General features: G+C 38.9%; 1 protein-coding gene across 3 annotated transcripts in view; it reads right to left on the bottom strand.

Moving 5' to 3' along the window:
• The window catches only part of DNAAF4 (dynein axonemal assembly factor 4), an 86,849-nt gene extending 75,117 nt beyond the window's left edge, over positions 1-11,732 (bottom strand). For 2 of the 3 annotated variants that reach the window (XM_032624053.1, XM_032624055.1), the window contains exons 1-3: positions 11,483-11,732; positions 10,940-11,087; positions 3,507-3,640 (exon numbers count right to left, since the gene is read on the bottom strand). In XM_032624053.1, the coding sequence (XP_032479944.1) occupies positions 3,507-3,640; positions 10,940-11,087; positions 11,483-11,605 (405 nt within the window). In that variant the 5' untranslated portion in view covers positions 11,606-11,732. The remainder of the gene's footprint in view (positions 1-3,506; positions 3,641-10,939; positions 11,088-11,482) is intronic. The other variant, XM_032624054.1, reaches the window with a different exon arrangement.
• Between the last annotated feature and the right edge of the window lie 5,337 nt (positions 11,733-17,069).

Raw genomic sequence — 17,069 nt, 5'->3', positions numbered from 1 at the left:
GACTGAGACACCAACCTTTTGCCAGTGTTTTCTCTTTATCTGCCCATGACTTCTTATGCATACTATGGTGTAATCTTTGTTTGTTCTTGTCTGTCACCCTCTCTATACTATGAGTAAACAGAAAGTGAAGACTGATTTGTTCAGCTCTGTCTCAGTACCTTTCACAGTATTCAATAAATGTCTGCTAAATGAATGATAGATCAGCAGCAAAGATAATGAGAAATGGATGCAGCAAACCAAGTTTGAAGCAACAGACTTGAAGTAAAGATTTATTTGAACATGTGTAAAAGTGATTACCATTTGAAATATCATTCCACAATACCTAAAGCAATTGTTTTATGGGGCTTGAAAGGGAGCCAACAGAATAGACAGCCTGTCTCCTGCTGGCCCCTGCTTATGTGAAGATGTGGATCATCTCCCTATCAGCCTAAGGATGAAGCAGACACAAAGAAAAAGCAGTGCTAAGGATGCTGCAGAGAGATGGAGTCAGAGCTTGGATTTACTGCTCTATCGCAGAACTTTTCCTGCTGGATCAATCAAATTATCTTTATTGTTTAAATCCTAACATTTTCAATTCCAACTAAGTTGTAAAATGACCACAAGTTCCTCCCATAACTATATGCATGCCCCTTTGCAATGTGACTTAATCTTTCTTTCCTAGAAAAGGTACAGTCTATTTCTCTAACCCTTAATCTGGGCTTGGATATATGGGACATTTGGCTAATGGGACATTGGCAAACGTGACACAGCAGAGCCTTTAAAAGGGCTTGTGCATTAGGGCTTTCCCACTTCAGAGGTTTTAAAAGCACTTGTGCATTAGGTCTTTCCCGTTCTTGCCACCAGGAACACTAACTATGAAGTAAAGAAGCCTGTGCTAGCCTCTTGGAGAATGAAATACCACATGGAGAGGGGCTCAGCTTTCCCTGGCAAGGCTCTAAACATGTGACTGAGGCCATCCTAGAACTTCCAGCCACAATCAAGCCAACCTCAGACCACAAGAACAGCCTGACCAACATATAGAATCGTGAGAAAATAAATGTTTTAAGCTACTAAATTTTGGATAGTTTTTATACAGTGTTATTGACTAGATGTTTGTGTTCCCCCAGATATGTTGAAGCTTTAACTCTCACTTGGAAATGGGCTGCTGAGGAGTAATTAAGGTTAAATGAGGTCATAAGGGTGGGGCCCTGATACAATAGGATTAGTTTCTTAATAAGAAGAGACACCAGAGATTTTTTTCTCTCTCTCAGCTACCTGCAAGCCAGAAACCAACCCCAATGGACCTTGATCTGAGACTTCTAGGCTCTAGACCTGTGAGAAAATAAATGTGTGTTGTTCAAGTCATCCACTCTTTGGTATTTTGTTACGGTAGCCCAAGCAGACTTATACTATACAGCATAGCAAACTGACACAGTGAGTCTTAGCACTAGCCCTGCTAATTATTTTTAAAAGGTTACTACTAGGGCTTCCCTGGTGGTGCAGTGGTTAAGAATCCGCCCGCCAATGTAGGGAACACGGGTTCGAGCCCTGGTCCAGAAAGATCCCACATGCCGCAGAGCAACTAAGCCCATGAGCCACAACTACTGAGCCTGTGCTCTAGAGCCCATGAGCCACAACTACTGAGCCCATGCACCTGGAGCCTGTGCTCCACAACAAGAGAAGCCACCACAGTGAGAAGCCCGCACACTGCAACAAAGGGTAGCCCCCACTCACTGCAACTAGGGAGAAGCCCACGCACAGCAACAAAGACCCAACACAGCCAAAAATAAATAAATAAATTAATTAATTAATTTTTAAAAGAAAAGGTTACTACTAAAAAACCCCCATTATTTTGTGGTATATGTAATTCAAGTTTTAAGCTAATTTATGGTTTAAGCTAATAAGGAGTTGCCTTTTGTCATATCTCTTCATTTGCTCTTAATGGAACATCAAAGTTCTATTTTGCTCTTTTCTGAATGGTGTCTAATATTGCACAGAGTAAAAATAGCTACATCTATCTACCAGAATAGAACTGTACTATGGTTACAGGGTACTCGAACAATATATTCACATTAATTCATTCAACTGTTTGAGCACCTACTATTTACTTGGCAACTGCTATGATAAGGATGAAAGAAAATGTAGTCTCAACTCTCAACACTGATCAGGGAAAGAGACAGACAAAATGAATAGTTGGTAGTATAGGGTATAGACTTTCATAGGTTCTATCACTTCAGTGTGATCTATAGCTTCATTCTTTATACACTAATGCCCCTAAAGCACCTTTCCAATACTACCAAAGTCAGGCTTTCATATGTCAGTAGACGAATAACTTCAAGGTATAGCACTGTGGTACTGCCTGCCAATCAACTGTTCAGCTTTGTTATGTTTACCAATGCAGCAGTGTGTGTGCCATTGTTTAACTATTTTATTAGTTCAGTAAATACTTATTTGTTGCCACAAATTTTTTTTTTGTTGTTGTTGCCACAAATTTTATAGTATTTTGCTTTTATTTTTTAAAATTCAGGAAAATCGTAAGATCTAAAGTTTGATAGTATTGCTAACATGATCAAGAAAAGGTGGAACTCATCAAGTATACAGAAAGCAGGAATCTTTGGACGGATGACCACGTGTTCAATTATTAAGTAAAAAAAAAGTATATTAACCATTGGTGACATTTAAAAGTCAAGTAAAAATGATAAAAGAAGCAGAGAAATCTTTGGAATTATGAACTGTTGATTATAAAAACAATACTAGTGACCCAAATGCAAAAGAACAGTCATGAGTCCATAGGACTCTTGATGAGATAATGCTTATTATAGATTCCTTAATCATTTCAAAATGTCAAAAATGAGAATCTGAGATGGGAACTTATTTGTAAAAATTAGTCAGAATAGGTAAACCTATAGAGATAGAAAGTAGATTGTTGGTTGTCTAGGGCTAGGGGTTCGGAGGAATGGGGAGTGACTGCTAATGGGTGCAGGGTTTCTTTTTGGGGAGATAAAAATGTTCTAAAATTGACTGTGGTGATGGTTTTACAACTCTAAATATACTAAAAACCATTGAATTGTAAGCCTGTAATGGGTGAACTGTATGGTATGTGAATTATATCTCAAAAAATATATTGCTGATTAAAGATTTAACTTGAAAGGCTCAACAGTTAAAAGATATTAATTGGTCAATATTTAGTGTTAAATCTATGCTTTTCTTGTTTTAAATAATCATGTCCAATAATTCCAAGATTAAAAAAGAAGTAAAACACTTACAGCATAAAACCTTATAACTTTTATTCCCCTGGAAATAGAGCATTTTCCCTCAAACAAGTAAACCTATTGTTCAACCTTATACTCTCAACTTTCATACAGATTTTCAGAAATACACATCAGTAGTAGATAGCCTACATAACACAGCAAGGCCTGTAACCAACGTATGAACAAAATGGTGAGGAAACACAGTGGTTGCAACAAATTATCATTGCAATTACTATATCTTTAATTAAAGGACTTTCCTATGGATCTTCAACTTACCTTCATCATGACATTTAGTGTATATTTTTGATCTTCCCGCCTTGCCGAAGCTTTTGCTTCCATAGCTTCTTTTGCGCTTTTTTGTGCTTGTAGGATAGATTTCTCCCTTATTCTTTGCATCATCTCTTTGTCAACTAAAACATAAGGAATATCAATAAATTAGGATCATGATGAATTTGTTTTACTTAGGAGAAACTGCTTACATACTGATCTGGGATAAGATGTTTTTGGACCCAACCTCACAGGGAGAAGTGAAAACATATCTCAATATTAAACTGGTCAAGAAGCTAATACTAAAAGGTAAGCAAGTAACTGTAATAGTAATGAATTAGTACAGAATGCATGCCTTGGGACTTCCCTGGTGGCGCAGTGGTTAAATCCGCCTGCCAATGCAGGGGACATGTGTGTGAGCCCTGGTCTGGGAAGATCCCACATGCCGGGGAGCAACTAAGCCCGTGCACCACAACTACTGAGCCTGTGCTCTAGAGCCTAAGAGCCAGAACTACTGAGCCCATGTGCCACAACTACTGAAGCCCGCGCCTAGAGCCCGTGCTCCGCAACAAGAGAAGCCACCGCAATGAGAAGCCTGTGCACAACAACAAAGAGAAGCCCCCGCTCCCCACAACTAGAGAAAGCCCACGTACAGTGACGAAGACCCAATGCAGCCAAAAATAAATAAATAAAATTTAGAAAAAGAATGCATGCTTTTGTGCACTGAGAGAGATAGACAAACAGAGCGAGAGAGTGAGAGAGAGAGAGAGAGAGAGAGAGACAGAGAGAGAGACAGAGAGGGAGGATATGAATAAGAGAGAAGAGGAACAATGGAGAGGGGAAATAACAGAGGGAATGAGGATGGAGAGAGGGGAGGGAGAGGAGGAGAGGGTCACAAAAGGGAGAGAGAGGAGTGTAGAATGAGTGGGAGGGAGAGAGGGAAAGGGAGCCAGAGGGGACAAGATGGGAGGAAAGAGAACACATTTATTCTCCTCTCTCTCTGTTGAGAAACTAGAGCTATTTGCTCATAAACCTGATCACAATAAATCATCTCTGGGGGGTCTCCTAGAAGAGAAGATGGGTTGAGACCATCTGATATAATCAATCACCTTCAAAAATACAAATGGTGATTTATAGTGATACATATGAAGAGTACAGAGCCAGCCTTAGTAAAAATTACAAAGTAACATGACATGTTACATACAGACTTTACCATTCACAATTATTTTTTATTCAGTCACTCAGTATTTTAGAAACTGCAGGCTGTGATCCTTAGGGGGTAAATTATCTTAGGGGAAGAAGGATAAGGAAGGGATCTAGACTTTGAAGAAGAAAAAAACAGGAGGGGAGAAGAAACTTGGTAGGAGAGTGTGAAGTAGGGGAGTGATAAGAAGGACAGGAGTGTGATACCAAAACCAGACAAAGATGTCACAAAAAAAGAAAACTACAGGCCAATATCACTGATGAACATAGATGTAAACATCCTCAACAAAATACTAGCAAAGAGAATCCAACAGCACATTAAAAGGATCATACACCATGATCAAGTGGGGTTTATTCCAGGAATGCAAGGATTCTTCAAAATACAGAAATCAATCAATGTGATACACCATATTAACAAACTGAAGGAGAAAAACCATATGATCATCTCCATCGATGCAGAGAAAGCTTTCGACAAAATTCAACACCCATTTATGATAAAAACCCTCCAGAAAGTAGGCATAGAGGGAACTTTCCTCAACATAATAAAGGCCATATATGACAAACGCACAGCCAACAACATCCTCAATGGTGAAAAACTGAAAGCATTTCCACTAAGATCAGGAACAAGACAAGGTTGCCCACTCTCACCACTCTTATTCAACATAGTTTTGGAAGTTTTAGCCACAGCAATCAGAGAAGAAAAAGGAATCCAAACTGGAAAAGAAGAAGCGCTGTCACTGTTTGCAGATGACATACTATACATAGAGAATCCTAAAGATGCTACCAGAAAACTACTAGAGCTAATCAATGAATTTGGTAAAGTAGCAGGATACAAAATTAATGCACAGAAATCTCTGGCATTCCTATACACTAATGATGAAAAATCTGAAAGTAAAATCAAGAAAACACTCCCATTTACCATTGCAACAAAAAGAATAAAATATCTAGGAATAAACCTACCTAAGGAGACAAAAGACCTGTATGCAGAAAATTATAAGACACTGATGAAAGAAATTAAAGATGATACAAATAGATGGAGAGATATACTATGTTCTTGGATTGGAAGAATCAACTTTGGGAAAATGACTCTACTACCCAAAGCAATCTACAGATTTAATGCAATCACTATCAAACTACCACTGGCATTTTTCACAGAACTAGAACAAAAAATTTCACAATTTGAATGGAAACACAAAAGATGCCTAATAGCCAAAGCAGTCTTGAGAACGAAAAATGGAGCTGGAGGAATCAGGCTCCCTGACTTCAGACTATACTACAAAGCTACAGTAATCAAGACAGTATGGTACTGGCACAAAAACAGAAATATAGATCAGTGGAACAGGATAGAAAGCCCAGAGATAAACCCACGCACATATGGTCACCTTATCTTTGATAAAGGAGGCAAGAATATACAGTGGAGAAAAGGCAGCCTCTTTAATAAGTGGTGCTGGGAAAACTGGACAGGTACGTGTAAAAGTATGAAATTAGAACACTCCCTAACACCATACACAAAAATAAACTCAAAACGGATTAAAGACCTAAATGTAAGGCCAGACACTATCAAACTCTTAGAGGAAAACATAGGCAGAACACTCTATGACATCAATCACAGCAAGATCCTTTTTGACCCACCTCCTAGAGAAACGGAACTAAAAACAAAAATAAACAAATGGGACCTAATGAAACTTCAAAGCTTTTGCACAGCAAAGGAAACCATAAACAAGACCAAAAGACAACCCTCAGAATGGGAGAAAATATTTGCAAATGAAGCAACTGACAAAGGATTAATCTCCAAAATTTACAAGCAGCTCATGCAGCTCAATATCAAAAAAACAAACAACCCGATCCAAAAATGTGCAGAAGACGTAAATAGACATTTCTCCAAAGAAGACATACAGATTGCCAACGAACACATGAAAGAATGCTCAACATCATTAATCATTAGAGAAATGCAAATCAAAACTACAATGAGATATCATCTCACACCAGTCAGAACGGCCATCATCAAAAACTCTATAAACAATAAATGCTGGAGAGGGTGTGGAGAAAAGGGAACACTCTTGCACTGTTGGTGGGAATGCAAATTGATACAGCCACTATGGAGAACAGTATGGAGGTTCCTTAAAAAACTACAAATAGAACTACCATATGACCCAGCAATCCCACTACTGGGCATATACCCTGAGAAAACCTTAAGTCAAAAAGAGACATGTACCAATTTGTAATGAGGTGGATAGACCTAGAGTCTGTCATACAGAATGAAGTAAGTCAGAAAGAGAAAGACAAATACCGTATGTTAACACATATATATGGAATTTAAGGGAGAAAAAATGTCGTGAAGAACCTAGGGGTAAGACAGGAATAAACACACAGACCTACTGGAGAACGGACTTGAGGATATGGGGAGGGGGAAGGGTGAGCTGTGACAAAGCGAGAGAGAAGTATGGACATATATACACTAACAAACGTAAGGTAGATAGTTAGTGGGAAGCAGCCGCATAGCACAGGGATATCAGCTCGGTGCTTTGTGACCGCCTGGAGGGGTGGGATAGGGAGGGTGGGAGGGAGGGAGATGCAAGAGGATAGAGATATGGGAACATATGTATATGTATAACTGATTCACTTTGTTATAAAGCAGAAACTAACACACCATTGTAAAGCAATTATACCCCAATAAAGATGTTAAAAAAAAAAGAGACATGTAGCAAAATGTTCACTGCAGCTCTATTTACAGTAGCCAGGACATGGAAGCAACCTAAGTGTTCATCAACAGATGAATGGATAAAGAAGATGTGGCACATATATACAATGGAATATTACTCAGCCATAAAAAGAAACGAAATTGAGTTATTTGTAGTGAGGTGGATGGACCCAGAGTCTGTCATACAGAGTGAAGCAAGTCAGAAAGAGAAAAACAAATTCCGTATGCTAACACATATATATGGAATCTAAGAAAAAAAAAAAAGGTCATGAAGAACCTAGGGGCAAGATGGGAATAAAGACACAGACCTACTAGAGAATGGACTTGAGGATATGGGGAGGGGGAAGGGTAAGCTGTGACAAAGTGAGAGAGTGGCATGGACATATATACACTACCAAACGTAAAATAGATAGCTAGTGGGAAGCAGCCGCATAGCACAGGGAGATCAGCTCGGTGCTTTGTGACCACCTAGAGGGGTGGGATAGAGAGGGTGGGAGGGAGGGAGACGCAAGAGGGAAGAGATATGGGAACATATGTATGTGTATAACTGATTCACTTTGTTATAAAGCAGAAACTAACACACCATTGTAAAGCAATTATACTCCAATAAAGATGTTAAAAAATATATATATATATATTCACTGTTTCTGATTAAAAAAAAAGAATGGCAGGAGTGGAGGGATGACTAGTAGTTTTATACACACCTTCATAGCGTTTTAAAATATATGAAAAAATACACAAAGAAAACTAGTTATATTAAAACACAAAATATTAAAAAATAAATTTGTGATATACAAGTATGTGCTTCTTTATTAATGCATTAAATAATACATAGCAAAATGTCTAATAAATACTATAATTTCAAAGTAGTGTATATAAAAGTTAGAGGTACCTGTGATATGAACATATTTGTGATTTTTATTGACACTACTGTTGTTTGTTGTCTACATTCATAGTTGAAGGGAATATTAATTTCAGTTAAAAATAAGTAAAGAGTATGGAATTTTTACCCATCCAAGATCTTGGCTGGGTATTAGGACTGAAATTACTTCAGAAGTCTCTCCCCAAACCACCTGCTTAGTAACAGAGTGGCAGACAGTTGGACCAGTTTCAGGGGCAGAAGTAATTAAAAGAAAATCAAGTTTCCAAGTGAAATGCTCCATATCTAAAAGAAACGAAAAATGGATCAAGAAGGAACTTCAGAAAAAAATGGAGCGAGTATGTTTTGAATAATGAGGGAGGCAGGCTTGGAGTATAGACTGGTGTGAAAAACAGATTGTTAAACAATTTCAGTGAATTGCATCTGAAACTGAGTTTGACTTCTAAAAGAATCTCAAACCTGGTTTCTGAAGTAAAATCGATGTTCATTACTTGTTATATAAGTCAGTTTTAAGACTGTTTTGATTAGTCTAACTGGCAAATTACAGTCAAACCCAACCTGCTCCCTGATTTCTTTCAGCACATAAGCTAAGAATAATTTTTACAGTTTTAAATAGTTGAAAAAAATCAAAAGAATAGTACTACTTTATGACATATACAAATTAGAATAAATTGAAATTTCAGCATCAATAAATACATATTGTCTATGGCTGCTTTTGTTCTGCAATAACAGAGCTGAGTAATTGTGACACAGACTACATAGCCCACAAAATCCAAAATATTATCTGGTCCTTTACAGAAAAAGTTTGCCAACCCTTAGTTTAAATGGTCAAAATTTGGAATAGTTGACCATATAACCATGAAAGAGAAGACTCAAGCACCTGTGCAATGAAAGCAGATATCTAAATTAGAGAGGAAGGTTATGATTAGAAAATTCCCTTCCCACTCCTGAATAAAGTGGCCAACCAGTTTAAGAAGGGAATTTGACATAGAAGAAAGTGTTTCATGTCAGAAACAGGGGAAAGTAACAGGTTTATGGATATGACTCTTCTTTATAGCCTAAAAAGTTGGTGGACAAAACGTTACCTGGGGAAATCAAGACACACACACACACACACACACACACACACACACACACACACACGTCAGTGGTTCTCAAACCTGGCCAGGCATCATAATCATCTGGGGAGTTCTCAACCCCCAATCTATTTTAAAAGAAGCCATTATAACAGATGATGGTTCTAGTCCCATCTAACTTCAAAATTAAGATTATCAACAACAGATGAAATAAATCAAAGTATTTACATTTAATCTTAGGTACGAAGTCAGAACACCCTGGGTGTGTTTCATGACATATTCCCAGGCTCCATCTCAGACCTGAATCAAAAAGGAAGGCAGGGGTAGGAGAGCAGGTATCTGGTTTTTAAAAACTCCTCAGTTATTCTGGGGCTCAATAAAGAACTAAAGTAAGCTGGCTATGGTAACCTACCTTAACCAGTATTTTCTGAGCTGAATACCACATTTTAGAGAAAAATTCCACCTGGTCCTAGGGATTAAAAAATTAAATTCCACAGCAAGATACCAAGAAAACATTAACATAAAGAATGGCTGCCATTTCCCCATTTCTCAATAGTCCTAACTCAAGACTTAACGCCAAAGACCTAAGAGGAATATCAGGCAGTAGATAGAAAACACAAGAAAACATGACAACTAGATCAGGGAGGAAGATAACAGAGCTAAAGCAGTATAGGGCAATTACTGACCCACAAAGCTGATCTTGGCAGAAGAATACTGATTAAGAGTACAGAGAATGGGGGATCTCAACTTGGACTGTACATTATAATTCCCAAAAAGCGTTTTTAAAACTACCAGTACCTAGGTCTCAGTCTCACTCCCAGAAACTGATTTGATTGGTCTAGGGTGAGATTCAGACATCTGTATTCTGTAAAAGTTCCGTAGGTGAAACACTGCTCTAGAGTCAAACTGCCAAGACTCCATTTTTTTTTTTTTTTTTTTTTTTTTTGTGGTATGCTGGCCTCTCACTGTTGTGGCCTCTCCTATTGCGGAGCACAGGCTCTGGACGCACAGGCTCAGTGGCCATGGCTCACGGGCCTAGCCACTCCGCAGCATGTGGGATCTTCCCGGACCAGGGCATGAACTCGTGTCCCCTGCATCAGCAGGCGGACTCTCGACCACTGCACCACCAGAGAAGTCCTAAGACTCCACCTCTTGTCTGCCACTTACTAGTTGTGTGACCTTTGGCAATTACTCAACCCTTCTGTGTCTCAGTAGCCTCACCTTAAAAAAAAAAAGGGGGGGTACCTAAGTGATAGATTGTTGTGAGGATTAACAGATGAACTAATGCCTAATACAAAATGAGTGCTAAATAAAGGCCATATTGGGAGGCCTTATCCCCTGAAGATAGGAGCCCACATCCTTTAAAAGCTAGTATTAACGGACTCTAATTTTTGAGTAATTCGATTACTCAGGAATTAGGTGATTTATTTTAAGAGGCAGCTGAAGCACTAACTCTTTTAAATCATGCTATGTGTCTATTTCGTTTTCCTAGAATAGCAACATAAATTTCGAAAGAGAAAATTTTAAATGGTATAAAGTATAAAAGCACAACCAGCTGAACGTCTTTTAGTAAAGAACTTACCACCTGACAGAGAAAGGGTCTCCCACATGGCCGCTTCTTTTTTGTGTAAAGTGAAAACAATAGTGTCATTTCCAATCTTGGCTTTGCTGCTCTCATCGTCTATGGGAGCATAGAGAAACACCTCAAATAAAAATGGAGGACAGTTCACCTATTCAGAAGGGGGAAAACGGAAGTCCATTTAGTTACACAAATGAAAGACACTCCCGTTAAGAAATAAGTGATAAGAAATAAGCCTAAATCATTTTCTTAAATTCCTTCTATAAATATATTCCAGGTCACGATAAAAGCACGGCATATGAGGAAATCCTGGATAAAATAATCTCTGACCTGGTGACATCTGTCTACAGACGAGGTGTCACCTGTATGGGATTCGTATTTTGTTTTGTTTGTTTTGCTTTGTTTTATTTTTAATAGGACTAAAATTTTAGGATGCTTATCTGCAAGGACGCGCCTGTTGCAGGTCCATAGCCGCGCCCTTGCAGCCGCTTCGGACCACACCCCCGGCTCCCCCACCCTGCCGGCTGGCACGACTCGCTTTCCTACCTTCAGATAGTTTTCCGTGCAGAACACGTCCGCGTCCCTGACGCTGACGCCTCTGAGGGGCACAGAGATGAAGACCGCAGTCCTCGTCTGCTGCCAGCTGTAGTCGCTAACCTGCAGGGGCATCCCGGGAGGCGTCCGGAGAGGCTGGGGAGGACGCGCGCCCGCTCGGTTGCTAGGGAAGCCGGGGTTACCACAGGCCAGCCCTTCCGGGTCAGGCCGGGCCGCGGCACCACCCTCCCCCGTTCCCAGCGTGCCCCGGGCGCGCCACTGCGGTCGACCTGCGGACTCCGGTCGCCACTGCTTGGGCGCCCCTGGCGGGAGTGTTACCGTTACCTGAGGTCTTATCTCTCACCCGCAGTCCAAGCGAATCTGCGAAGTAGCAGACCCACTTCCGCTTAAGCAAAAAAAGAGCTTCACGCTTGAAAATGCAAAAAAGGATGTGGGAAAGCGTAACCCGCGAGAAGCAGGTGCGACGTTCACGCGCCATTGCAGCCCTGGCCTTTTGTTTGTTCTGACGGGGGCTGTAGAAGTTAGCACCATTTGGTGTTCCTGTTTTGGAAGTTTCCAGCTCCTACTGACCTTCTGGCCTAGGAGCTTGCCTGTATTATTGTAGTCCTTAAAATCCTATCAACCTAAAGCCCGTCACAAGCATGTAGGTAGGGTTCTTTCCTTGGTTTGAGAACTGGCGAGAAACGACCATATGACTCACCTGGCGAATGCTTGGCTGCAACTCAACTGTAGGATAAGTTGAATTGACACGGATATGTTTTACAGTTGTTTAAGGAGATTTGTAACTTTAGCGCTGAGAGGAAACTTAAAGATCATGTAGTATTCCCACATGCAGTATTTAAGGAATCTGAGATCCATATACCCAACCCCATTGCCACATGGATTAGCGGCTGAACTGTGATTAAGATCCTGACCCCCTAACTCCTATTCCAATGTTCTTTCCTTGGGATGCTTTCTGGAGACACAGTTTATAAATTACTGGAATTTGATGTTAAAAAAAAAAAAGGACATGAAAATTAAGCATCTACAAACTATTTGCCATCTAGGAATGGGGATTTTTAACATTTTACTTTCGGAAGTCATTAATACAAATTTAAAAGCTCCTGAAAAAGTCCTTGAGGAAAGCTAAGGAACAGCAGACTTGGGAGGAAAAAAAAAATCATCTTTTACCCCCCAAACAGAGCACCCCTCACTACCTTACCTAATTTTGTCAGCTGTTCATCATCTCAAGGATCTGTAACTTTGAATACTGGGGCCATGTTAGACTTCTTTTCGCTTGTCCTCCTAATCGGAGAAACCTAACAATCAATCCTATAGATTCTTTTTTATGTTGCTTTTGGCAATTTTTCCCCCTTGTGTTCAATTCCTACTTTTACCATTTTGTTTCAAACTCTCCTGTGTCTTCAAAAGACAGAGTTTATGCATTCCTATTATATAAAATGTTAAAGTGTAGATTCTGCCACTATATAAAAACACAAGTGATATAATATATGTATAGAAAATAAAAAGGATACTTTGTTCTGTTTCGGAGTTTCAGGAAAATTCGTTAGCAATCACTTTGTTAAGTACATACAAACCTCTGTAGTGACATTGTTCCCCTGACTACCAGTCTTATGAAACTTTTTACACTCTGAGTGAGTTATGTCTTTTTTTAAAAAAAACTTGATCAGTTTTATTGCTGAATCATTACATCAGCTGATACCAATTTAAAACACCATTAATCTTTATACATTGTTTCAAGACAGGTACTTATCTAAAAAGTGTTTAACAAGCCTTGAAACTAATTCAGTCTTAAAAGTCTTAATCTGTGTTTCCTATTAGATTTAAAAAACAAAAAATCTTAATCTAACTCGAGTGCAGATGGAAATTTGATTTATGGCAAAAGTGACTGTGCACATAAGTGGGGAAAAGCAAAGAAAGGAATGACTATTGAATACATTGGGTGCTAGGAGAAATCGTCACCATATGGGAAAAAATGGGATTGGCTCTCTACATGCATATGGTGTCACACACAAAAATGAATTTCAGATGAACTAAAGACATACAAGCTTAAAACATATATATACTCTATATATACACATACACAAATACATGTGTGTGTTTGTATGATCTTGGAGTAAGAAAGCATTTCTTAAGTATGACATCAAAAGCACTTACCCTAAAGGAAAAAGATTGAAAACTTGAACTAAAATTAAGAACTGGTGCTCACCAAAAGGCACAATAAAGAATGGCAAGATATATATTTTTTCAATGCCCTTCAGTCAAAGACCACAGGGGCACCTGTAGTTGAACAAGTTGAGTTTATTTAGTCATTGAGCACACACCACATTGATTCTCAGTAAGGGGGTGTCAGAACTGGAGGGAAGATCTAAGGGAGGGAGGGTTTCCTCTAGATTGGGTCCTTTCTTAAAGAGAGCGTAACTCTATGATTGGGTAAAGAAGTAACTGTTCATAGCAGCTTCTAGCAAAAACCTAAAAACAAGCCAAATATCTATCAATAGGTATATTCATACAAAAGAATATCATACAACAGTAAAAATGAATTAATTTTACTTTACACTGGATGGATGAGTGGAAAAAAGCAAGTCTTATAAGACCCTTAAGGAACAATGCCATTTATATAAAACTTGAAAATAATGAAAACCAAATCTGTTGGTTAAGGATTCCTATCTATACATATGTGGTACAAGTTAAGGTGTAAGAAAGGATAATGGTTAACTCCTAGGTGAAAGTCTTGCAAATGACACCCTTTGTGGTAGCCAGAAAAGCTGATTTCTACATAGACACACTGCATGAATTTAGACAAAGTTTCTCCAAGTGTGGTCCCCTGACAACAATATCAGCATCACCTGGGGACTTGCTAGAAATGCAAATTCCCAGACCCCACTCCAGACCTGCTGGACCAGATAATCTGGAACTGTGGCCCAGCAATCTGTGTTTTAACAAGCCCACCAGGTAATGCTGATACATACCAAAGTCTGTGACCCACTAGGTTAAGAGAGAGGTTTTAATGGAGGAAAGGAGAAACAAAGCCAAGAAAAACCACAGGTTTCCCCATTCTCCCATCATCCCAAGGAGAAACACACTGGGGCCAGAGCACTATGCTCCATCTGCAGTGTAGCTCTGCATTACAGGAGAGGAATTCCATCCCCTTGCTGTTCTCCCTTCTTATAGGGCAAACATGAAAGGAACCTTTTCGGGAGGGAAGTTATTGGGACCCAGGCAATCTTGGTTTAGGTGCAAACTACAAGACTTATCTGTGAAAGCCAGCTACCCAATATCTGGAGACCTTGATTCACATGGAAAGATTTAGTTGGAAGAAAAATATTACTAGTACCCTGGCAAGCTGCGTCAGATGCAGCCCCTCCCACCGGAAGACAGGAGGTCCAGGTCCTATTGGCTGGTTCCCTAGGAAAATCGAGAGAACACCCCAAATTATTTTTTGTTTGATTTTGTTCATTACAACAAAGCATGCCATCAGAGACCATCAAAGAAATTGCCAATTTTTTTCTCTCTCTAATTTTGGTGATGGATTTGCCTTATTCATCTTTTGATTCATAACGTACATATACAAATATCTGTATCATTTTTTATGTAACAAATATTACAAAATTAAAGTAAAATTTTTAAAAACAAGCTCTATAATAGAGAAGGGTCCTTATTTTCTCCTTATGTATTGTGAGGCTCTTAGGGAGTGAAAATGTACATTATGAAGCAAAAATTAAATCTGATTTATTATTCTTCACCTAAAATGAATTAACTAAAATTTGTTTATTTTTTGATGGTCAAACTGTCAAATTTGGCCATTGGGAAAGGCTGATTTATGACTTTTTTAACACCACCCCAGCCTTTTCAAAATCCTTTATTCTTGGAACAAAAATGATTTAGACCCAGTTTGAATTTTTTTCCTTTTTTTTTCTCCTCTGGGAAACGGAATCAGTCATTCTCCAAGAACCATTAGTTCTTTTTAACGGGGGATAGCTTTCAAGAGCAAAATCTAGGTACTAGGTTTTAAATGCATTCGCTATTTTACTATTTTAAATTTGCTCTTTAGAAAAACACAATGTGATTTACAGCTAGACAAGAATATATAGGTAGAGCTCATGTGGACAGTGTGAACTATCCACTTATACTTTTCCTTTTATGTTGGCCCAAATATCTTAGATTGACATTTACAAAGTATAGATCTCAATGATTTTTCCTATTAGACTTGTTTTAGCGTATCAGTTTTTTAAAAAAATTTTAAGTGCTTCTAGTTTCTGATCTGGCATGTACAGAGCTTGGAAGTCACCACTCCATCCCAACAAGTAAAAAGCTGAACAAAATGAAAAATCAACAACTCTTCTTAGCTCCACAAGAAAAGTGAGGTCACAGGGCAAACCCCTGCGCCCCTGATGGGAAAGACTGTATCTATAGAGATTCACAACCAATCAGAGCAGAAACCTCCGTGGGAACTAGTGCCGAGGTAGGAAAACCTGAATGTAGTTGACAAATTGCTGCAGGCCCACTGTGGGCAAGTCTGAGAGATAAAAACTCCAGAGGGACCCCAGTCATCAGGGAGCCCCCAACCCTTTTGTGAGTTTTACTTCCTGAAGTTCTACCAGGTTCTCACAGTGAATACTGCACAAAAATATTCTCATGCTCCCAGCAGGGGGAAGGGAAAAGGAACCATTTTGAAATATGCCAAAGCATTTGTTCTCAGCAAGATCTGACCTCGGGAGAAACTATTTAACCAGAGCCTAACCTGCTAGGGTTTTATCAGAGTTTAACTGAGTAGAGAGAAATTTACAGCATTAAATGCATATATTAGAGAAAGATTTAAAAATCAATCAACTAAGCTTCTACCTTAGGCAGCTAGAAAAAGAAAAGCAAATTAAATCCAAAGTAGCATTAAAAAATGATATAATTAAAAATTAGAGCATAAATCAATGAAATTTTAAAAAAATCAATAAAACAAACCTTTGAAAATAAAATCTTTGAAAATAAAATCAACAAGCCCTTAGCCAGGTTACCTAAGGAAGAAAAGGGAGAGGACACAGATAAGTAATATGAGAAATGAAAGAGGGGATATCACTGCAGACAACATGGATATAGAAAGGATAACAAAGGAATACTATGAACAACTCTATGCCTACAAAATTTGATGATCTACAAGAAATGGGCCAATTCCCTGAAGGACATGATCTGCCAAAACTCACACAAGAAGAAATAGACAATCTGAATAGGCCTATATCTATTAAAGAAATTGAGTCAATAATCCATAACTTTCCAGAAGAGATCGCTCCAGGCCCAGATGGGGGTCGCTAGTGAATTCTACCAAACATTAAGGAAGAAATTATACCAATCTCTACAGTTCTTTCAGAAGATAGAGACAGAGACTATATTTCCTAACTCATTCTATAAAGCCAAACATACTACCACCCTAGAAATCTCCAAGAAGACTTAGCCAACCTTGTGCCAAGTCTTGAGGTTGGGTAGTGTCAGTCCTCTAACTTTGTTCTCCTTCAGTAATGTGTTGACTATTCTGGGTATTTTGCCTCTCCATATAAACTGTAAAATCAATTTGTCAATATCCACA

The sequence above is a fragment of the Phocoena sinus genome, chromosome 2, assembly GCF_008692025.1.
Source record: "Phocoena sinus isolate mPhoSin1 chromosome 2, mPhoSin1.pri, whole genome shotgun sequence".
Classification (NCBI taxonomy): domain Eukaryota; kingdom Metazoa; phylum Chordata; class Mammalia; order Artiodactyla; family Phocoenidae; genus Phocoena; species Phocoena sinus.
This window is presented reverse-complemented; position numbering and strand designations above follow the sequence as displayed.